This window comes from Pantherophis guttatus, chromosome 17 (genome assembly GCF_059756535.1).
Source record: "Pantherophis guttatus breed Tessera chromosome 17, ASM5975653v1, whole genome shotgun sequence".
Taxonomy (NCBI): Eukaryota; Metazoa; Chordata; class Lepidosauria; order Squamata; family Colubridae; genus Pantherophis; species Pantherophis guttatus.
The window spans coordinates 114,504-137,511 of record NC_142079.1 but is presented as its reverse complement, the minus strand read 5'-3'; the positions used below and the strand labels follow the sequence as shown (position 1 = coordinate 137,511).

At 52.8% G+C, this 23,008-nt stretch overlaps 1 protein-coding gene across 3 annotated transcripts; it reads right to left on the bottom strand.

The window, feature by feature from the left end:
- Positions 1-222: 222 nt before the first annotated feature.
- Positions 223-22,357, bottom strand: MN1 (MN1 proto-oncogene, transcriptional regulator). Of its 3 annotated transcripts, XM_087880091.1 has the most exons (3): positions 20,823-22,357; positions 18,971-20,765; positions 223-3,200 (listed from the first exon to the last, which is right to left on the bottom strand). In XM_087880091.1, the coding sequence occupies exons 1-3, from the start codon at positions 22,308-22,310 to the stop codon at positions 3,016-3,018; spliced, it is 3,468 nt and encodes a 1,155-aa protein (XP_087736217.1). In that variant the 5' UTR covers positions 22,311-22,357; the 3' UTR covers positions 223-3,015. The 3 variants fall into 3 exon arrangements, 2 of the variants coding, with proteins under 2 accessions (XP_087736217.1, XP_034284863.2); XM_034428972.3 differs by having other exon boundaries at positions 18,971-22,357; XR_015730245.1 differs by having other exon boundaries at positions 2,813-3,200; positions 18,774-22,357.
- Positions 22,358-23,008: the final 651 nt, after the last annotated feature.

The window sequence follows — 23,008 nt, the reverse complement described above, 5'->3', positions numbered from 1 at the left end:
AATCCCTAGCCAGAATGATGAATGCTGCAGAGAAGGCAAAATCGCTTGACAGAGCCAATGCCCAAAGAGCTGGCTTGATTAACCCCCCTCAATCCCTGGGAGAAACGAGGACCCCTCATTAAGTGGCCCCCATATTCTCTCCCAGCAAAAACTCTTTCAGAACACTACAAAACACATTTTGTAGGGAAAATGAACAAGAACCCAACTGAAATGGTACTAGAATCACCATTAACATCATATTTATTGTTATTTAGTTGCTCAGTAAAACATATACAGATATATACAATATGCATGAATAGAGAAGACTGCACTTTACATATTTAAAAAAGAAAGAAAATAACACTCACTTTTTATGAGCTTTTGTCACAGTCTTCCAACCAAGCCTTGAGAAACCAATTTAAACTAAATTCCCAGAAAAGGGGATGGGCGAGGGGAAGAGGCGGGAAGGGGAGATTACAAGTTGCCCTCCATGTTAATATTTTACATGTGCAATAACTTTGCTTCTTCTTCGGACTGAGCAGGAGGGATTTGGCTGGGAGGGGAGGGGAAGGGAGGGGAAGGGGCTCTTTTCCAGTACAATGAAAATAAGGACATCCTTTTCTTTTAGGATTTGTTTTTAAAGCTGCGATGGCTGGGGAATTCTGGCAGGAATGAAACCAAGAAAAAAAATTGGCAAGTCCCCCTAAACTTAATTTTATCCTAAAATCTTGGTTAAAATGGCTGGCTTATTTTAGATTGCTTTTCCCCATCAGAAAAGCTGCTGTTAATTGTGCAGAGCAGTTCTGGACCTTTGGCTGAGGAGCACCTCGCCCCCCCCCCGAAGCCTTTCCAGAGAAGACGAGGGGCTGTTTGCAGAGTCCTCAGAAAAGCTTGGCCTGGTTTAGCCGCAAAGTTGTTTCTTGCAAAGGGGTGCCTGTGCCCTCAGGTGCCCCACACCCGCTTTGATAGTGGCTATGGCCCAGTTTAGCAGAGGAGGGCACCCAGCTCTGCCCTCAAAAAAAGACCCATTTGTGTGTGCTCTTGTGTGTGTCTTCAGCAGGTTTCCAGTGATTTTCGGAGGAATCACTGGCCCTCTGCCTGAACAGTTCTGCAATCCTCAGGGTTTTCTTCCTTTCCTTTTCTTCACAGTGCAGGATGTTACTCAACTAAATGCTTTCAGTAGGCAGTTTTCTGATAATTTCTGACAACTCTATTTTTATTTTATTGTTTTGCTGTTAAAGCTATTTTCCAGTAATTTTTAAACATCACTTGAAAATATTTTTCTCTTTGCCTGAATGAAGTTTGAGTTTGCTGTGTTTTTAAAGTTTGCATTTTAACATTGTCGCTCTTTATTTAGGATTTTCTTTGTGGTTGTTATTCTTATTTTAATGCTTCAATTCCACTGTGCTGGTTTTTCTTCTTACAAAAGCTTATTTTCAGAAAATAACAGAATAAAGACCCACCTCCTGACTCACTTCTTGCAGATTTCTGGCAAGATGAGGGTCCCCAGATGGGGAGGGCAGGAGAAAACCCTCCGTGGGGCAACTCCACAGGCTGGTAGAGGAGCAGAATCATGGTGCTGCTCCCTCTGAGCCACGAACAAACCTCCCCGGACAGGTGCAGACAGCCAGGACAGGAGGCTGATCAAAATTTTACTGTCCGCAAAAAGGGGGAAAAAGACCACAAAAAATCCAAGACATTAAAAAAGAAATGCACCCCATAGGTTTCCCAGATTTCAAAGAAGAAAAAGCAACCGGGGTGGGGAGCTTGCTGTGGGTGGGAACTGGGCCTGCTCTGCAGAGGACACCTTGCTCCCCCCCCCACACACACAACCAAGACTGAGCACTGGGCAGGACCCACCTGAGGCACCAGGGGGGCTGACTCGGAGCAGCCTCCCTGCTGCTAGAAATGCCAACCTGAGGCTGGAAATACCACCCCGGGGGCATCGTGGTTGCCTGGCTCTTCCGTTTCCTCTGGTGAGGCTGGCACCTCTGTTGACCTTCTCCCACGGCTCTGCCGCTTTGAATCCCTTGCAGCAAGAGCAGCCACCGCCCAGGAGCAGGAGGAAGCCTCATCCTGCTGCCTCGGACCTCCCTCCGCTCTCCAGACCCGCTCCGCAGAGGGGCCTCTCTCTGCAGGAAACAGAGGAAGACAATGAGAGGCTGTTGGCAGGGCAGGAGGACCCGGCTGGAGCAAGGCGGCTGGGCTGCTGGCTGGGAGCACGCGGCCCCCTCCCTCCCCTCTCCAGGAAAGGCACTCAGCTGTCAAGTGGAGCCCGGCAGACCCTGAGAGCAGAGCTGCCACTAAGTGCGCGCGCGCACCCCTGCACACACACACACACACACGCACGCACACACACACACACACACATTCAAGGAAAACAGGCAATGTGAAGCTTAGTGCCAGAAAGCAGAAATCAGGCAGCAGCAAAATGAGGTGGGGAGGGGAGGCAAGAGATCATCTTGCATCCCCCCACCTCCTCGCTCGCCCGCCCACCCGCCTTCTCGCTCTCCAATGAGACAAAGAGCTGCCTGGATCCTTGGCTGAGCATTGATGGTTTGGCTGTGGTGGGCAGGAAAGGCAAAGGCTCGTGGGGAGGATCCCTTGGATGGCTTTTGGGGAGGCAATTTCCCAAACCCGAAGTTTGGACTTCGGTGCTGCTCTCCAGATTACCATCTCAATCTTAAAAGGAGGGGGGAGGGGAAAATCCTGAACCCATCCTGCTTCCCAGCCCTGGTGGAGAAGGCCCTGCTTGGCCACATCGCTGACTCCTTCGTTCGGTGCTCCTCCTCCGGCAGTAGAAATGGCAGCTGTTCTTTTCTTTCCTTCCTTCTTTCTTTTTTTAAAAAGGTTGAGTTTGTTTTAAATTAACCCTTGCCAGTCTGTATGCCGCTAAACAGATACCAACCTAGAAAAACTGTCCAACTAGTAGCAGCGGCTGGTTAAACATAAAAAGAACAGAAGAAAACCACCCACTTTTCCTCTTCCTCTCCTCCTCCTCCTCCTCCTCCTCCTCCTCCTCGTTTCCTTCCTTCTTCAAGTCAGGGCAGCCACAAAAGTCCCAAATCTGTTAGAGATGTCCGAGTGCAGGGATCTCCACGTTGGCACCGCAGTCCGGCCCTTGGCATCACCCATGTCATCCGTGCAGTGGACAGAGAGACACTGCAAGTGGCTGCCCGTCTGTGCTGGAGCCAAGGCCTTGCTTGAGGGGAGGTCGTGGGCTGCAAAAGGGGGAAGAGAAAGAGGTTAGGCTCGGGTCACCCAAGGGCCAAGGGAGCAAGAGCCGTCTTCAGCCTGGGCTTCCTCTGTGGCAGCTCCAGGCTGGGAAGGGCAGGCAGAGGCAGAGCAGAAGGAAGGGGCCCCAGAGGCAAGAGGAGAGCAGATCAGGGCCGGGGCCCAGGCCAGGTTCTGGAAAGAGGGGTACTTAGGCTTAGCTCTCAGTTCCCAAAGCAAGGTGCCAGAATTCCTTGCTCTTTAAGAGCTCTCCACAAGGAGGTCCCAAGAGAAGGAAACACTCTGCTTGCCCTGAGCCTGAATTGCTGGGTAGCCAGAACACCTGCCAGGCTCTGCAGAGGTTTTCCCCAAGTTCTGAATAGAGTCCAAGCATTCAGGGTTTGAAGTCACAAATGCAGCCATGTGATCCAGAGGAGGGTATCCATTGTCCGCAAACAGACAAGTAAGACCACCCATCAGGGCAGCCCAAGTCTGTGCAAGGAAATGGGGCTGAGATTATACAAGGTATGCAAATTTCTCTCACCCACATTGTTTTTTCTTCTTTCTTTGCGCCTGCCCAGCTCTGACCAGAGAAGAGTCCAGCTTCAGGTCAGCCTTCCTGATGCCCAAAGGCACTCAATCCCCAGCCTTTCCCGGCTCCCCTGGGAAACACCCAGCTCCCTGCCCTGATTCGCCTTCTCTCTTCGGACAAGGAACCAGAAAGCTCTTGTGCAGATCCCTCGGCTGGAGGAGGAAAAATGGTGCCAGTGGCAATGGAGCAAATCCCACAAGGCAGAAGGAACTCAGAGAGACCAGAGGATTGGCTGGGGAGCAGAGTGAACGCACGAGCTCTGGAGAAGAAGCACCAAGGGGCTGGCTGCCACGCTCCTCCTCCCAGAGGCACCAGGGCCATAGCAAACTGCAGAGCTGAGAACGGCATGCCCCCAGCTTCCCCTCAAGGCTTCTTCCTGGGCCAGGCTGCTGAAAGGGCAAAACATGGCACACAGACCCTGGGGAGTTGCCCATCTGTCTAAAACCTGGTGCTTGACAGCCAACCTGAGTCCACTCCATTTCACAAGCCACTGACCTAGATGCTCATCCCACACCTCTGCCAATGTGCTAGCACGATCCTTGGCAAAACCCAAGGTCTGCCAGCCTGTCTGCCTGGTCCAAGGCTAATGGCCCTCAGCATCCGACCAACCACAAAGACTCCAGAAGGCTGAAGGCGCCTCCTCCCTGGACATCTGTCCCCATGGGTGTTGGGCCATGCTGTTCCGAGACCACCCCTCACATGCACCTCTTTCTTCGAAACGCCCCCGTGGGGCAAGATCCTTTTCAGCTACCCTCCCTGGTGACAGTTTGACATACCAGTCTGGACACCTGCCTGGGCACTCCTGCGAAAGGCCTGCCGCCAAGGACAGAGCGCCAATGCCAGGCGACACGCTCTGGCTTTCTGATCAGCAAACCAAGCACTTTGCCCCACAGAGTTTGGGAAGGAGAGCGGCAGGGGCCCACGTGAGCACGCCAGAGGGCAGACGAAGCAGGCACATGCCTGGCGCACATCACTCATCCAAAGGTCAACCTCTTTGCTCAGCCTTTACACGCCTCCCTTGCAAGCTGCCCCTCCCGCTCGGGAGCCTGAGCCTGGACCTTCATCTCAGCGGGGCTCTCAATCCACAGGCAAAGTACCGTTTCCAGTCAATGTTGCTTTGCCAGAGGTTTGTGCCAGCCAAGGTTAGCTTGGCTCCTGGCAATGGACATGATCCCAGCCCGCACATGCATCCCCTCCCCATTGCAAGCACGCCCACATCTTCTGCCTATGAGAGCTGAATTAGTAGCAGGGTCCCTTTCTGAAGCCGGCTGGCTTGCCAGGGAACTGCTGGATGCAAGCCAGGGAATCGCAGGCAGGAGCCCTCCTGCCACCCCACTTCTGCCTCTTCAGAAAGCCAAAGGAAGGTCTCGGGCAACGCACTCTCCCCATTGAGCCGCTGAAGATTAAGCACCCCTCGGCACAAAGGCGGCAGGGGCAGGAGAGGGGTATGCCCAGTGCCGCCTCCTCCCCACCCAGCGCCTATCGGGGTTCAGCAAGTAGCCATTTATCCCAAAGCCATCTAGGCGCTCCTGGGTTAGCAATGCAGGAAAACCGCCTGTGATCTTGGCCAGCTCTTCTCTCCTGACAAGGTGATTAATTGAGGTCCCGGAGATTCTAAAGAGAGCTTGTCTTGGGCCCATGTTGCTTGAATGTTTGTGTTGCTCCGAGTGCTCGAGAGCTGGCAAATGGCTCCTGATCTTTGGCTTCAGGGAAAACTGATAGGCGCCAATAAGGCAGCCTGCTCCAAAGAGCAAAGCCGGTCGCACCACTGAGAATTAAATCCTGTTCGCAATTGCACCCAGGGCAGCAAAACTAACTGCTCGCCCCAAAAGTGTGTGGAGATCCCTGGCCTAAGTGAAGGAAGGGGTGAGCCAGGGTCATAGCCTTGCTGACCTCCCCAGAGAAGGAAAAGGAAGGGGCTGGTTTCCTGAATCTGGATCGGGAAGGCCACTGACAGCTGGCTTCTCCATTCAAAGAGCCCAGGCAGCCCACTTAAAACATCTTGGTGAGACAAGAACAGGCGGAAGAGAAGTGTTGGGCCAAGGTTGTGCTGGAGCCATAACCCAGACAGACTGACTCAAGCTGCTGAGACAAGCAAGGAAAATTAAGCCAAGGCATTGTGAAACTGACTAGATCCCTTTATTCCATAAACTGGCTTGTGAAGTTGACTAGATGACTGGCAGCTTAAGAAGAGGACAAAGAGGGCAATGTTGGCTTTTTTTTCAAGGGATTTGATTTAAAACCAACAATGCAGGTTGAAGGAAGATTGCTCCAAGCTGGTACATGGTTTCTGACAGAGATCATAAGTAAACAGAGGTCTACAAGGGTAAGACTCGCTTGCTCAACCAAATCTCTTATACAAACTGGCTCATTTGGCCTCCAGACAGGGAAGAAACTCCAGGATTAATCTGACCAGCAGTTCTCTGTTCATTCAGATCACCCATCTATGCTTCTGTTCCACACCAGAAATCAATTTAATTTAATTTAATTAATTAAATTTGTATGCCGCCCCTCTCCAAAGACTCGGGGCGGCTCACAATACATTTAAAAAATCATTATAAAAAGACATTGAAAAATTAAAAACATTAAAAACTCATTCACACCATTCATGGCCGGATCTCACCAGATCACAAGAGTGATTGCAAGATCAAAAAGGATTGCAGCTTGCTGACAGTCCCAATGAATTCCACTTTGACTCTATTTTAAATACATACGATCCAAGGAGAGGCTGCAAATACCCTATTTCCCCCAAAATAAGACACAGCCGGAAAATAAGCCCTAGCATGATTTGTCAGGATGCTTGTAATTTAAGCCCTACCCCCAAAATAAGTCCCAGTTAAGATTGTCAGCATTTGGTACTACATTTCCCAAAAACAGACATAACCCAAAAATAAGCCCTAATGCGTCTTTTGGAGCAAAAATTAATATAAGATCCAGTCTTACTTTTGGGGAAACATGGGTAGTAATGAATAAACCTCCGGTTGATCTCAAATCAAAGAAACCGCAGCCACCGCCATGATGTGGATGAGGGGTTCCAGTGGTCTACTGCCCTTGCTTTTGACTGAGGCTCCTTCTCTGTCCCAGGGCTCTGGGCCGGGAAGGAGGAAGGGCAGCATGACTGTGTCCATGGAGGCCTGCAGAAGGACTCCCTCCTCTGAAAGCAGATCCTGTCTCTTCTTTCAGCTACAGGAGACAGCGACCCTGGGCAGAGCTGGCTTCTCACAGGCCTAAAATGGGCAGCAGCAAAGTCCCTTTTTGACCAGAGCTGGTGCAGCTCAGAGAAAGCAGAGGAGAGGGAGGATGAAGGGTCCTAAACGCATGGGCCCCTCCGTCGCGGTGGGCTTTAAAAGACAGACTGTGCAGTAAACCCTGGCAGCCCTGACCATTTGTATCCCTCCACTGTCCCAGCCAAAACAGCTGAGAATACAGCCCAAGTGGGCTGCCACAAGGAATCCATCGCCAGGAGCATGTTGGGTCCAAATCTGGATCTGGCGGTTCTGAATCAGACCCAACGGATTGCTGTCAGCACAACTGGGCACTCTCTCAGCTGCCACACCAAGCAGCGGTGGCACCATGAAAGAAAAACAAGCCCTGACCAGGTCAGCCGTGGTGAAGGACGCCGTAACCCTGCAAAGGGGGAAAGAATCACAAAATCTGGGGTCCTATTTGAATTGGGGAGTGGTCTGGAAGGCTTGCAAGTGGCCTGCAGCCCCCAGGGAGCAGCTGGGGAAGGCCCAGGGGGAGAGAAACAAGGACATAGGCAAACGTGCTTTGCTGGGGGCTTTCTGTTTCTCAAAGCAGCGGGCATCAAGCTTGGCAGCCACGGGGCAGGGAGGCTGTCTTCTGCAGCACCCCAAGCGGCAATGGAGCTGTAGTCACAGCACTTCTTGGGGGGCAAAACACCCCTCAGCAGCCGAATTGGAAAAGATAAAGATGCTCCAACCACTTCCCCACAACTGCCACTACAACGGACGCTTGATTTTTTCCCACTTTCTGCCTGGCTTTGGGAATACTTCCAAGAAACAACAGGCACACCCACGCTGACCCGCCGCTCTGCCCACCTGGCAGAGGAGCCAGTGGTGGGCTGCAATCAGTTTAACAATCGGTTCTGTGAGTGCACGCTTCGCTTGAGCGCAGCGTTCAAAATAAAGCAATCTGAAGCTCAGCTGCTGACCTTCTAAGACAGCCCCGGTAAGTAGAACAGCAGAGGCGTGGAAATCAGCTGTGCCGCGTGAATCAGCTGAGAAAGGAAATATAGGACAGGATAGGGCGGGGGTGGGTGGCCGGGGCCAGCTGATCGTCAGAACTACTGGTTCACCCGAACCGGCCCGAATCGGCAGCAGCCCACCACTGAGAGGAGCCCTGTCTCTGGATAAGGTTTGCCCGGCCCATGAGGAGCAAAGCTGCCCTCCACCAAGGAGGGGCAAGAAGGCAGAGAAGCTCCCAGCTGGGGCTGGGTGCTCATCAAGGGCCTGGGACCCGTCACCTGGTGCTACTTGCTTGGCACCTGCATCTTTTCAAAGCTTACCCCATCTGGAATCCAAAGTGCTCTCCCGAAGCCAGCTCTACCATCGCCATGGCAGGCAAGGACAAAGAGGCATTAGGAGTCCGGGCACCCCCTCCAAAGCTGCCTGCACTGAGGAGCCCTTTCCAAACAGGCCGGTCACCTCATAAGACAACCAGCTGGGCTGAGAAGTGACCACCTGCCCAAAACACCACAGCTTCTCTCGGGAAGTGGACTCCATGGCTTACTGGAAAGAGAAGGGCAGCACTGCTCCCACCACCACCTGCTCCCCCTCACTTTACCCAAGAAAGCCTGTGGCTTCCTTGCTGGACCAGCCCTGCCCAAGAAGGAAAGGGGAAAGGTGGGCATGAGCCTCACCTGAGCCTCCTGCTCAAAGGGGCAAGAAGAAGAAAAGCCCAAAGCTGCCTGGAAAAAGGGGGAAGGGCAGAGAAAAGAGAAGGACTGGGGGGGGAGGGACACAGCAGGGGGCCTATCTCTGCCCTGTTTGTATTTTTCTTAGTTTTCACCTAAATTCTTTTCAGCAAGCAGGAGAGACCAACGTGGCCGGCTAGGAGGCCATTGGAAAATATCAGGTGTCTGCCATTCAGGAAATAAATTTAGCTATGGAATGGAGATATTGATCGGGAATAATTAAAGCAATTATTCAGAGATTAAATAGGCTGCGGATAGTGCAACCTCCCTCTTGACTTCTTTATAACCCTTCCGTGTGCAAAAAGCACTGGGGTGTGTGTGTGTGTGTGACTTACAGAAACGTCACCAGCAGTTGAGGGGCAGGTCATTATTTGGGGCATTTGACCAGCTGATTTCAAAACCAGCATTGCCAGTTCCAAAAACAGCCCAGTTGCCAAGGTGTCAGGGACCAAAAGAGACAGTTTCCACTTAGAGCCTTTCTTTGCCTGAATTGGACAACTTTGCTTCCCCCAAGGATTGTGACAACCCAGCTTCTCCATTCCTGTCTGGGCAGCCTCTTCTTCTTCCTGGCCCCACTGAGCCTCTGCGCAGTTACAGCTGCAGAGGACTCTGCCAGGCAGGCTCTTTTTATGGAAAGAGCTGCCAGGGAGGGTCCTCCAAGCTCCTTGCCAGGAGAGGAGCTTCTCCGGTTACCGGGGCACTGCCCTCTTTTGCCTGTCCAAGGTTCAGCCCTAGAGGCCTCCGGCCTACCCATCGGAAAACAACATTTCAATAGTGTTTTAAATGTTGAGCACAGATTAAAATATAAACTGTGAATTAATAACAGTGAGCTATAAATAGTAGACCATGTGGAAGCTGCTGTGGGCTTCTCAAGGCTGGCTTGGGACGCAAAGCCCCGCCAGTTAGTGTCACCGCCCGCCTTGATGGGAGCTGTGCCCTTTGCTAGCTTTCTCCCTCTAGCTTAGCCGATGACTTGGCACCACTTGGAAACCGCACCAGTCCAAGGAAAAGTGCCTGTTCAGGCCTTGCTGCCCATCACTCGAAGCTTAATCCTCTGATCAGCTGCCAACTCCTGACCACTTTATAAGAATTAAACTACGTCAATCCCAAATTCCCAATTTTACGATGATGAGGATGCATCTTTTCCAAGATTCTTCAGGGGAAAAAAGAAATTATAAATTTAATTTATAAAATAAAATTAGCCAATCCAATAAACAAATAATTAAAAACCACAACAAACTAAGTGCAATCACCTACAATTCAAACAGATGTATGTATACCCAGGTAACAATTTAGCATCTACTAAGTTAAGGAGTGTTGGGTAGGATAACCAGGTCTACCTAACCTCTCTTAGCCAGTAAAAACGGAGTCTAAAAGTTTGCAAGATTTTCAGGGATGAAGGGAAGGAGGAAAAAATGCAGAATTGGGAGAAGGAGCCTGTCCAGCCCTCTCAACTGCTGCAGCCTCCAGCATCTCACGCTGGAGTTACGCTGTACACAGCTCAGCCTAGCAGATCCTTCCTGCCTCTCTGGGGAAGCCATGCGCTCATACATTGCAATATGTCTAACATATATATGGACAAAACAAAATGCCCAGTCAATTTAACATCCTAAATATTTTCAGCCATTTATACGTGTTTAATGGGAATGTCAAAATGTGGATTTTAAAAAGGTGATATTAAACAGATTCTCTCTGTCAAATGAAGTAATCGTTTATTTTTATAAAATCTTCAGCATATCTCACTCAGCCTAGAGGAAAAATATGAAAAGAGAAAGGATTCTGTAACAACTTTAGATGAAGTGTTTTTCTGTGCAGAAGAAACACATAGATTGCCTATTTAGGAAGTGTGAATTCACACATTCCAAAGGGCGTTATTAGCTCGGTGAGGGATCCCTTTTCAAGTGCCCGTTTCTTTGCACTCCTGATCTAAGACCAGGCATGGAGGTGCCATTGCCTGCCTCTGCAGCTATATCATAGGCAAATGGTCCAAAATGCCCCCTCCCCCACAGGAAGAACCATCCAAGGCAAGGAAGATCCTGGGCGGAGGGGGGCAGTGGAGAAAGCAGAGAAGCTCCAGTCCCAGTTGAACTGAACGCAGGCCCACATCCTTCCCAAACCCACTCAGGAGAGGCGCCAAGTAATACAATTGCCAAATGCATTCATCATCAAGTGGTATGAATCTTCATGCCCTGCATTGGGAGATTTTGACTTTCTTGCGCTTCAAGTGGCACCATGGCTGCAAAGCCTCCAGCAAGGGGGTCTTTCCAGTGCAATGCTCCAGCCTGGCTTCCTGCCTTCCTCCCCTCCCTCTTGTGGCCCTGCAATCTGAGGCTGCTCTAGGAAGAGGGTCGCTTGTGCTTCATCTTTGGGGGATCTTTCAGCAATTATTTCTGATCCCCCAAAGACACCTCCAAAGTATCTTTGGAGGGTGAAAGCGCAACAGCCCTTGGCTGGGATGGCTGGAGAGCCAGGAGGGGGAGGCTTCAGTGTCCCTGAGAGGAGGCTGAAGGATGGCAGAACCAGATCCAACCACACCCCTGGGCAAATCTGGCCGAGTGGAGGCACTCTTTGGTCTCTCACCCAGGCAGCTTCTGCCCCTCCAATTCAAAGCAATCATTCCATCCGCTGACTGGATCCTGTTTGGGAATCATAATGCCTCAGCCCAAATTGTTGGACTGAATGAAATGACTGGTGGGGCTGGGGGGATCTTCTTAAGCAATGGGGATGCCTAGCCATGAATCATATCTTAACTGATGCACATTCTACCTCTCCAGAAAATAAACCATAGAGAAGTATAAAAATGCACACACACAAAAGTGAACCTTGTTCAGCAATAGAACACCAGAATAACTGTGAACACAGCATTTTCTAAAACAGCAACCTAAAACCTCTCCGGCCCCAGACCAACGTGGCAGAGTGTGGGTCCAGGAGCAGGCAAGGGAAGAAGGGAGAAAGGTAGCCTTCCCGAGTCCTGTGGCGAAGGGACTTGCACTCTAGAACCTCTGCAAAGACAGGAAAGGTTGCCTAATCCACTCTGGAATTGGTGGGTGGAAGAGCTGCCATCCCCGTGTCAACTCACAAGCACCTTCTCCACCCATTCTGCCCCCTACCCTGGCCTTGCTCCTCCAGGAACCCCAGGAAGTCGGAGACAACAGGGTGAAGAAGGAGAAGCCCAAACTTGGGTCTCCCTGCATTGGGCAGCTTTCTGGAACTCTGATGACTTGTAATCAAAACTTTTTTGCTTTGCTTCCAGAAATTATTCATCAAACCACTGTGTGAGCAAATGAAGTAGACTTACAAAATAAAGGGTAACAAATACCATCTTCAACCCAAACTGCTATGTGGGGTTTTGTTTTAAGGGTATTTTCAAAGCCTCACGAGAAATAGTGCGGTCCTTCACATATATCGTGATGTTTCCTGAAACAGACCAAATAACGGGATTCAGAATCGCAGCTCCAGGAAACCAACGCAAGCACTAATCACACCTGAGCATGAATTGCAGTCCCAGGGGTCCATCTTTTGTCTTTGACCTCCTTATCTCAGAAGCATCCATGACATCCCCTGGACGTTACGAGCCTCAGAATTTCAGGCTACTATGGATCGAGCATGGAAAATAGGTGGACAGGTGCCCCAAATGGTAGCCACCAGAAGAGTCTCTGTGTAAAATATTGAAAGGTCTCGTTTCTGAGCCTTGAAAAGGCACCCCAAGAGCTGTACAGGGAGCTTATAAAGCCATCCGAGTCATCCACCAAGTCGCCACCGAAGAAGTGAAAATAAGGTGAAACCAGCCTGGAGAGCAACCAGCAGGAATGAACTCCTCTTCAGCTCTCCTGAAGGGCGGCTATTCAGCTCCTGGTGTTCTCAGAGGGGTCCTCTGGAGCACTGCGTTTTTGGGTGTGCTTGAAAAAGGTTTAGGCCCAGGCTGTCTTTAAAATGCATACGTGGTTGGATGGGGAGAGCCACATCTCTCCCCTGTTTCAAAGCTCACATCAGCCACCACTAAGGAGCAACCAATGGGACAATGCTCTGCCAGTGATCCACCTTGCTCTTCATATTGGGTGTTCAGCATCAGAAAGTCGTGGGGGATTAGGCTAAAGAAGCCAGAGAACAGGATCCAAAATAAATGGATTCTCTCCTCATCAAAGAAGACCAATTGGGAGCTCAAACCCCACCTTGCAACTATTCAGAAAGCATTGAACAAGCCATCATTTGTGGCTCAAAACAAATAGTTGATGGGTCTCTTTGCTTCTAGCACAATTTCCAATTCCATCCTGGTCAAGAAAAGAGAAGACAATTTGTCCACTAGGACAAGCAGAAAGCATGTCACAAAAATTACAATCTGCAATTTAGAGATCATTCACTCCGAACCATAGTCTGATGCAAACCTCCAGCTTCTTGTCTAGCAGTAGAGAAGCAAGGAGATGGAGGTTTCCCCCGAAGGCTTCCCTCTGCTCTGTCTGTGATTCTGAGACATGGCTACATTCAACACCGCCTGGCCAGACCCTTTCATTATATTCTTACCAGGGAGCAGGCTATGAAAGAAAAAGAGACGCATCAACTGGCAGCAAGATTTTCCCTAATGAAATACAGAATTCCAAAATGAAGGCTGAAACTACTTTTTCTCAGAACTTCAAGTCACGAATCGAGTCAAACTAGCTTCAGCTATTAAATCTGCTTTGCCAGAGATGTTCAGTGGGGCCTGAAGGATTTCACATCCATTCCCATGAAAAACAAAGGCGAAAACAGATCCCACCCGCTCTCCCTTCAGCAGTCTCGGCTTTTGCTTTGGTGTCAGCGCATTTTTCCTTTGGCAGGACACAAAAAGGATTGGGAAGAGAGTGCAAGAGAAGGGTTTAGGCCAGCACTGAGGGCTGAGGCTTCCAAACCCCCGTTCAGGTGTAGGTATGCTTTGAACCAAATTATTGGGTGGCGGGAAAAATTCCATCATGAAATTGTTATGGGTGAATAGTTATTTCCAGGCCCTACCAAGAACAAAGAAAACATTTCATGAATCCAAATTCTGATTCTATGTTTAGACTTGGTGGTGCAAAAACTCAGCTGAGGGACATCCCGGGGCTCAAGGTGCCTTTTGTATTTTTGGTCCTTCTAGTGGAGCTCCAGCATATCATTGTTTTCTGTACTAAATAATTTTTTTAAAAAAAGCAACAGAATGAAACAAATGAGGCTATTATGCTTTAGAAAGATTTCTAGATAAAAGAACTCCAGAGATGTAAAATTAAACATATCTAAGCCATAACAAAATCATTTGTACAAAACAACCACAAAACAGTAAATGAACTATTAATTCATAGCGATTACTAAATATTGGTCCTAGTGTAGCCTCAACTGAATGAGCAGAACCTGTCCTTGCAAGCAAATTCCCCCAAATTCCAAGCAAGAATGCTTAGGAGTGAGATCACAGAAATTCTTGGTCAAAAATTACTATTTTAAGAACAAGCATTCTCTCTATATTTATGCATGTAAGAGACATGCTGGGACCTCCCAATGAATAACCTGCATATAACATTGTCTTCAGTAACCAATAAAAATATTAAGCTGTCTTGATATTAGCAACACTATTTCAACTTGATATAATAATAGTATTTTCTTCAATTCACATAATTTTTCACTTCTGAAAATGAAAGAAAAATATCTGCATTTGGTAGGTAGTATTCTAATATTTTAGCACTGAATAGTCAGACTAATACTGAATGCTATTATTAATCTATACATTAAGTCTTAAAATAACTAATCCTTCATTATAAAACCATATCTAAGAAATTATCCTGGGTGTTTATATCCAGAAAGTTTGTGGACAGAGACTCCTCTTTCAGATATTTGATGCACATCCTTTACCAAATTAAAATTAAGTGCATCTCACAAACAAACCATTTTGTCATTTTGAAAGAAGTATATTTTTCTCTCTTCAAATGCTGAGCATTAATGAACCTGGCAATGCTTCTCCACTTAAAGAGAAAAGCGGCTAGTGATTCTACCATCTGTATCCTTCACCTCTTGTAGGAAGCTCAGCTCCACACAATGAAAATGGCAACATCTCTTTTATCAGAGGAGCCAAAGATTAACAGACGGGTTTCCCCTCTTTTTCTTTTATGCAGTACAATCATCTCACTGATTCCCTGTAAAGGATAAAGAAGTTCAGCTGGCCAAAATTAATAGATAGTCCCTCCAACTAGCAAATTCCACTAATTTAAGATTTAAAGCAATCAGGAAAATCTTCACTACATAATCTTAGAAGTACATAAATCTGCTGGAGAACGACGGGTATATTTCAGCAAAAATGAAATGCCATTAAGAGAGAGAGGCGGCTCAAGGCCCGTTCTTTCTGCCATGTCTCTGTTGGATATTCCCCAAGGCTGCCTCTCGGGGAACTGCCATTAACAAGACAGGCCAGGATGCTCTCTCATTTTTAACCCCAAACCATCGTCTAGGTGATAAGATGTTGACTAGCATTTTGCTCCTCAGGGGGATTTTTGACATTCCTTTCCAATTCTTATGCCCAAATTAATGCTTAATTTAAAAAGATGAAAAGCAATCCTGTTTCCTTCCGCTTTGCTGTTCAAAGGAACCTTCCAAGACTCGGGTTTTCCTATCTTAAACCCAAATTCAGGCTGCGTAGACCTAGAGAAGAACACCCTCAATGTCCAAATAGAGATGGCATACAGTTTTTCCTTCTCTGGTTAGAGTAGCAAAGAATAGTTCCCTATTCCCAACCCAACAAACACAGGCCAAAAGACGCACGCTGTGCTTCTGCCTAGACCTGGGAGGCTACCCACTGTCAGAGAGATAGATACTCAATGAACTCCACAACAGGAGGAAACTGCAGCAAGAATTGTCGATGAAGATTCTCAGTCATCCAGATGGAATTGACAAAACAACACTCCGTTTGTGAAAGGGTTTGTCATGTGTGCAACTGCAAATTCCTCTGTGATGAGGCTGCGTTGCTCACTACTTGTATCTGTAACACGGACAGTCTTCAGGCACAACTATTAAAGTCATTCAAGGAAAGCAAGACTGTGTTCCAGGATGGTTTACGGAGAGGTTTTGTCTGTTTACATAAAAGCCGCCTCTGCAACTTGAGTCCCTCCGTTAGCATTGTGCAATTATTTTCTTTTACCGCTTAGGAAGTTTATTTATGAAATAAATAAATAAACTTATGGAATTTATGCATCATGTTCCTGCCTTTCTGGCTAAGAAACACTATACAAAGCACAGAAAAAAATAAGAAATTACAGCAGAAGATAAACCAAAGGAAAATATATTTAATTCTATAAGCAAATTTTGAAATATTAAATAATATCTAATTTTTGTATTCTAAAATACACAGTTCCAAACTGAAACATTGATCACAACCAACAGGATTAATTTTAAAAATGCATGAGAATATAAAGCACAGGTACGAAAATAAAAAGTAAACTACGAACTGCAAAGACTTATGGCCATACAGGAGGGTACGAATCAGCCCAGCATAACATTCCACAAGGGCCGTAGGTCAGCATACTAAGCTATGGTGGCTCAGCAGTTCCACCTGTTTCCATTCCATGTGCAAAGGACACCACATGGGATTCCCTACAAATGTTAGAAGTGGTTTGCTTTTGTGGGAATGAATAAAAAGGGATAACAAACAGCTTAAGCAGCATTTGGTCTACCCAGCCCCAGCCTTTAATGGCAACTGATATGCAAACTTTAGCTTGAGAGGTATTCAGAAATATGACTGAAATTGGAAGAAACTTTCCTGCAAATGCCTGTGAAGGACACAGCCTGGGCACTGGTGCTTTGCTCACCTGGTAAAGTCATTTGCCTTAAAAGCCTTTGTCCTATCCTTAAGCCCAGCAGCGATGGACAACTTTCCTATCCTTGGTTCTGGGTACTTTGCCTTATGCATCCCAGGTAGTGATTTCCCGTCTTCAGGCCAGGATGCACAGCAGGCCAGCAAAGAGTCTCCTGGGCCAGAGGGTCAAGGGGTGCTGCTACAGCAACAAACACACATCACCTTTAACAGATTTTCAGTCCACTTTTGATGCCAGAAAGCAATTTCCATGCTTTTCCCATCCTTTAAATTTCAACCAGAGATATTTCAGAACCAACCCTTTAAGACTTCCTCCTCACAACCCCTCGGCAGCTTAAAAAACAAACCACCAAAGATGCAGAATGCGGGAAGAGCTGGTAGAGACAAAAAACCCTGTCCTCGTGTGGCCAGATTAACATTTCATGTTGAAGCGGTTCTTCCATGAATGTTCATGTTCACACCATCCCATGTGGCAGCTTCTTCCACTGACAGATTTATGCGTTCTATGACAGGCAACCAAACCAGCATCCTGGAATAGCCCGGGAAGGAGAACAGGAGCTAGACCACAGCCTTCCACCTTTTGCCTTACAGCCACCAAAGGCATTTGCTGCTGCTGCTGCTGCTATTGCAGGTTGCAGTAGGTTGCTACAGAGCAGCATCCTGGGGACTCTCTGCCCCTCTCAAAGGACAGAGAACGCTCTTGCCTACCTGCGAAGGGGGGAGGAGGGTGCCCACCTGCAATCCTCTCTCTTTCAGCTAGCCCTGATTTCAGAATCAAGCTGCTGGAATGCAGCTCAAGGGAAACCCGAGAGCCCCCTCAGTGGCTTGTTTTCAACTTCAAAATGAAACCATCTCCAAAAGTCATGCATAGAAATTCTGCAACTGCTATTCTATAACACCGCGGGTCTTGGCACATTTATCTAGAAATAACTCTTGCTCTGTTCATCACACAGTGCAGTGTGCATAGAAGATCTCTCTTTGGGTTCTCTGTCACTTGTGGAGGAAATGAAAGAAAGCCAGGGATCTCCTGAACAACTTGGGAATCACCCCATGAAATTCTCCACAGGAAAGACGATTGCATGGATGGGCTTGCATCGGATCCCACCGCTTGCATCCCACAGAAACAGCCAGTTTCAATTTCAAAAAGTTACCTAAAAGGATAGCATAAGATATAGCTTGAGCAAAATAATTCAAACAAAAAAATAGGCAAAGATTTCCTTTTCCCTTTCCCAATCTTCACTCCTTTGGTGACCTTGGACAAACTACCAGCATTAAAGCTGCATCACTTTTCTCCCATTTGAAAAGCTCCAGGATGCTGAAATGCAACTTGAAACTCTGCCTCTCCAATCTTTCCTTTCTCCTAGTCCGGGAAGTTCCTGCACTCACATCCCAGTGCAAAGAACAGGCGCAATCAAGCAAGCAGGAAAGCCACCAGCTGATGGGCTCCTCTCTCCTGGGTCTCCTTCATCCCATCAACCTCAGATTCCAAAGCGGAAACTTTGCTGCTTACACAAAGGAAAAGCATGGCTGGGCCAGCCTGGCGAGATGGGAGTGATTTGTGCGCTAACAAGCTATTGATCCAGTCAGATCTGGTGTCAATGAAAGAAAATGCAAGGAAGGCTGGTGGGAAAGGAGCCCCCCATGTTCTTGCCCAAAGGAAGCCTTGGCGATGGGGTGGGCTCTCTCCTGGGCATCCCCTCTTTCCTCTGGGGCCCCTTGCCAGGGAGGCTCCTTGCATCCAGAAGGGCTCACCCATCCGGCAGAGTTGGAAGTCGAGGAGCCAAAGCAAATCAGACCAGCGGAATGCAGCTGTCTCAAGCTGCAACCGCACCGACCCCACTCGCGGGTCCCTGGAAACCCCCGATGTTTTTAAGGTTCTCTAAAATATCCTACCCGCCTTAAAAGCCCCACCACCACCCAATCTCCGCAAAAGTCACTGTGTTGGGCAAAACTCTGAAAGGGTGAAATTAGGAGGCAAAAAGATCTTCTGCCTCCCAAGACGGTCTCTCCCCGCCCCCCTCCCGGGAGCGGGACGCGGCCTCCAGACACCCCAGCCCTGCGTTTCTACGAAAGGGCAGCTCCTGCTTAGGGGATTTCGTCCTGAATGTTCACGCGGCAGCGCTTGTGGACCGCGCCACTTTTCCCTCCTCGGGCCCGGGATTTGGGTGGGGGCTCCAGCCTGATTCCCTACATAAAGGCGGTGTGTGTGTGTGTGTGTGTGTGTGTGTGTGTGTCTTCCTGGGTACCTGCTGCTCCCACGCTGCTGCTCTGCTTCCCAGTGGAGACACAGCTGCGAGGCAAAGGCGCCCCAGCAGCAGCGCCGCCTACGCGGAGGGGAGAGTGGCGCTCGGATCTGCACCGCGCCCGGGGGAAGTAGGGTCCTGGAGTAACGCTTGGTCAGGGGACTCCGGCCCTCGCGGAGCGCGGCGGCGGACGCCCCTACCTTCCTTGCCGGCCGTGGGCGCCTTCGCTTTCTCCCAAGGCACCAGGACCTTCTCGTCGGGCTCCCCGTCCAGGAGGGCTTTGTCTCCGGGCAGGTACCACGCGGCGGAGTGCTCGGCCATCAGAGATTCCAGGTCGATGGTGCTCACCGCGCCCTTGGCTCCGGCGCCCTCGCAACAGCTGCTCAGTTCGCCGCTGTCCCCGTTCTGGCCCCCGCCCGAGCCTTCGGGGCCCTTCTTGGCGCTTTTGAGGCCCAGCGGCTGGTCCTCGGAGATGCTGAACTGCTGACGCTGCAGCTGGATCTGCGCTTGCAGGATCTCCAGCGGGTGAATCTCCTCCTGCACCGGCCCGGGGGGCCCGGCGCCGTAGCTCTCAGGGCTGGAGGTAGCCGTGCTGCCGCCGCCGTGCAGGCCCAGCTGAGCCAGCGCCGACGGCTTCTGTCCATTCAGGAGCGGGTGGTCGACCGGGCGGCCCGGCGGCTGAAGAGGGCTGCGCCCGGCGGGACACCCTTTGGCTCCCTGGTTGTCGGAGCTGGAAGACACCTCATCCTCGTTTTCCGCCTCGCCGGGGAAGTCGCCGCCGCCGCCGCCGCGCGGGGAGCAGGATTCAGCCTGGTCCAGGGAGGGAAGGAGATCGGCCTGCTCTGCGGGAGGCTGGAGAAGGAGGTCGCCGCCGCCCTTGGCCCAGGTAGAAGGCGGGGAACTCAACGCCTTGGGCGGCTCGTGAAGATGGGGGGTGCCGCCGCCGCTTCGCTCCCCGCCTTGTCCGGGGCTGCCGCTCTCGACGCCCGCCGTCGGGCCATACTTCTCAAAAAAGCCGCCAGTCGCCCCGGCGGCTGGGCTGACGTGGCCGCTGTCCCGTTTCCTGCGTCCCCTGCCTCGTCCGCTTCCCGCTTTGGCCTCGGGGCCCGATCCAGGGGAGTAATTGGGGGAGAGGCCGTTTTCGCCCGCAGGAACCGTCGCGGCCGGGAGGGGAGGCTGCGGCCCTGCGCCGTTTGTTTCGGGAGTCTCTGCGGGGCTAAGCTTGTTCCGCTTGGCGCCCTCTCCGCCGGCCCCACCGCCCACCCCCGCGGGCGCGCCCTTCTTGCCGAAGGTGACGTTGAGGTTGGGCGCACCCAGGCTGGCGATCATGTTCTGGCAGGCGGTGGAGAGCGCTGCCAGGCAGCTCTGTCCGAAGAGGCCGCTGCTCTCCTTGGGGCCCGCGCTCCCGGGCGGCGCCCCGACACCCCCTTTTGGGAAAGAGCCTAGCGAGAGCGCGCCCAGCTTGCTGCTGGCCGGAGAGGGCCGGGGCTGCGACGGAGGGGGCGCAGAGCTCTGGAAGTCCGTCGGCGGCCCAAAGGACCCGGGCGACGCGCTGTGCGGGGTGGCCTGGCGGCTGGGGCCCCCAAAAGGAAAGCTTTGCGCCTGCGCTGCGAAGTCGGGGTGGCTCGGCCGCCTCTCCGACGGCGGGCTCAAGCCGAACTGACCTTGCAGGCCGCCTGGCGAGGGGACGTGTCCTTCGCCCCCGGAGGACATCCGCAGGGCCGGCGGCGGCTCCTGCAACCCGCCCATTCCCGGTCGGAACAGCAAATCTCCGCTGCCCGCCGGAGGATGAGGCGGCGGGAACCAAGCACCTTCCTGCGCCTCGAAAGCGGCTTCGCCCGGGTGTTGGTGCGGGGACTGGTGATGGCCGTGGCCGCCGGCAGCGTGAGGATGTTGATGGTGCCCGACCTGCTGCAGGCCGGGTGGACGGAGGCGCTGAGATTGGCCGCGGGTGGCCGCCATCTGCTTGATCATCAGCGCCGCGTTCTGGCGCTGCTGCAGAGCCGCCTGGGGATCCGAGCCCGGCGGCGGCGGCGGAAAATGCTCAGGCACCGGCGGAGTGAAGTCCCCCGGCAGGCCAGGATAGGCCGCGGAGGGCGACAGGTGGCTCTCCAAGGCGGCTGCCCCGTGCATGCCTGCGCCGCCGCCGCCGCTCCACGAATCAAAACGGGGCCTCTTGGGGAGGTTCACGTAGGGGGGCGCGTCGAAGTGCTGCAATCGCTGGTTGGGCGGCTGCTGGGGCTGCTGGTGCTGGTGGGCCACGTTGAAAAGCGGCTCTGCCGGGCCGTAGGGATGCTGCTGCTGCTGCGGGTGGTGGGGGTGGTGCTGCAGGCCCCGGTTCTCCAGCCGGTGGATGGGATACTCGAACTGGCCGTGCTGCGCCGGCAAAATCGGGCCCCCGCCGTCTTGCAGGTTGGCGTTGGCGGCGCTTCCCTCTGGGCATTGCTGTGGCCGCGGCAGCGCCGGCGGGCAGGAATTCTGCCTGGCCAGGAGAGCCGGGGGCGGCGGCTGTTGCTGAACCAGGTGGTGCCTTCCGGCGCCCAGGCCCGGCTCCAGCCCCAGAGACATTTTGCGAGCGCCGCCGAACCGATCGAAGAAGACGCCGTGAGGGGGCTGTTGGCTGGGCACCTTCCCCAGGGAGCCCGGCGCTCGGGGCAAGGCCGCCGAGTGCCCAGGGAAATTGCTGCCTCCCGGCGGAGCCGCCTGTCGTCCGGAGCCGTACTGCGGCAGCTGCCCCTCGGCCTCTGACGACGAGAAAACGGGCAAGTCGAAATGGTTCTCGCTGTTCGGGTAACTATATTCCAGGGCATCCACCGCGGCTGCTCCTTGACTAGGAAGCCGCCTCTGCGAGTCCAGGCCGTGCGGTTCTGAGGAGGCGGCTCCCGGCAAGCCGTGGAAGGAGGCAGCGCGATTAGGCGACTGGTCCAGCGGCAGGCACGGGGCCGGCACGCCGGGATTGTGAAGATGATGCGGCGGCGGCGGCGGCGGCTGGAAGTCCTGGAGGGGTCCCGCCCTCTGCTGTCCGAAGCCATCCCCGCCCGCCTGGCCGTCCGCCAGATGCTGCTCGTAGCCGCCGTCCGCCGCGAACGTCTGCTGGCCTCCCGAATAGCCGAGGAGGCGGCCGCCGTGCAGGCAGGAGGCGCTGGGTTCGGGCCCGAAGCCACCGCCGAAGTGCGAGACCGGGGGTTGGGTCTGGTGGTGCGCGGCCGGGCCAGGCGGCGGGCTGCCGAAGAATCCGTGGATCGGCTGGGCCGGGCCCAACTCCGGAGGGCCGCCGCGGGGGCCGTGGAAAGCGCCATAGCCCTCCCCGGACAAGGTCAGGTTCATGGCCAGCAGGGTCGAAGAGGACTCGCCCAGGGCATTGACGGCCGCCGCTTCACCGCCGCCGCTGCTTCCGCCGTGAAAGGGCGACGGCTTGAACTGGGAGCCCGCGCCCGGCCCAAAGCCGCCGCCCCGCTCGCCCGGCACCCCGCTCCTGCCTGAGCCGCCGCCGCCGCCGCCGCCGCCGCCGTGTGGGTCGAACGGATCCAGCGCGAACATCCCGCCGGTGCCTGCGACTCTGTGGCTCCAGTCCCGGCTGACTAGATCCTCAACGAGGCATCCCGGCCGGCCGGCCGGCCGAGAGAGTCCGCGCCACCGGCAGGCAGGCAGGCAGGCAGGCAGGGGAGAGATCGGCCGCCGCCGCCGCCTCACGACCGGCTCACATCTTGCGCGGCAGTTGCCGTCCGGCGCCGGAGTGGCGGCAGGGGGGACCCCGCCGGGCCTGGCCACCCTTCATGGGCTGCGCGACTGGGGCGCCGCTTCCCTGGCTGGCGGGCTGGCGGGCTGGCGGGCTCCTGGCTCTGCCGCGCTCTCGCCGCGCGCCGGGGAAGCAGCAACAAGTTTTGCATTTCAGCAATGCCGTCCAGCCATTCGAGCTGCGCCAATCAGCGGCCCGGCGGGGCGGGGCTCCCTCTTAAGGTGGCGCCGCCGCCGCCGCCGCCGCCGCCGCCCTTCCCCCGCCGAGCGCTCGGCCCGCTTGCGGGGAGCCCCGAGTGGGGAGCCGGAGGCCGCGGAGGTCTCCTGGCGTCCGAGCCGAGCGCCGGGCTGCCCTTGTCGCTCAGCGCCTGCGGGGCTCGACGGCCGACGCACCTCCTTAAAGAGCCCCGAGCGCGGCGGTGTCACTGCATGGAAAGCGTCGTTCCCCGCCGAGTCGTCCGCCTCCCCTCCGGCCTGGCGCGGGAACCGCACGGAGCGCC

Bases quoted from the DNA above. Each gene is read 5' to 3' on its own strand.
- MN1 (XM_034428972.3), bottom strand. From the start codon at position 22,310: ATGTTCGCGCTGGATCCGTTCGACCCACACGGCGGCGGCGGCGGCGGC. The intron at 3,201-18,970 runs GTAGGGGCGTCC...CCCCTTTTGCAG, and splicing joins GCCCACGGCCGGCAAGGAAG to CCCACGACCTCCCCTCAAGC.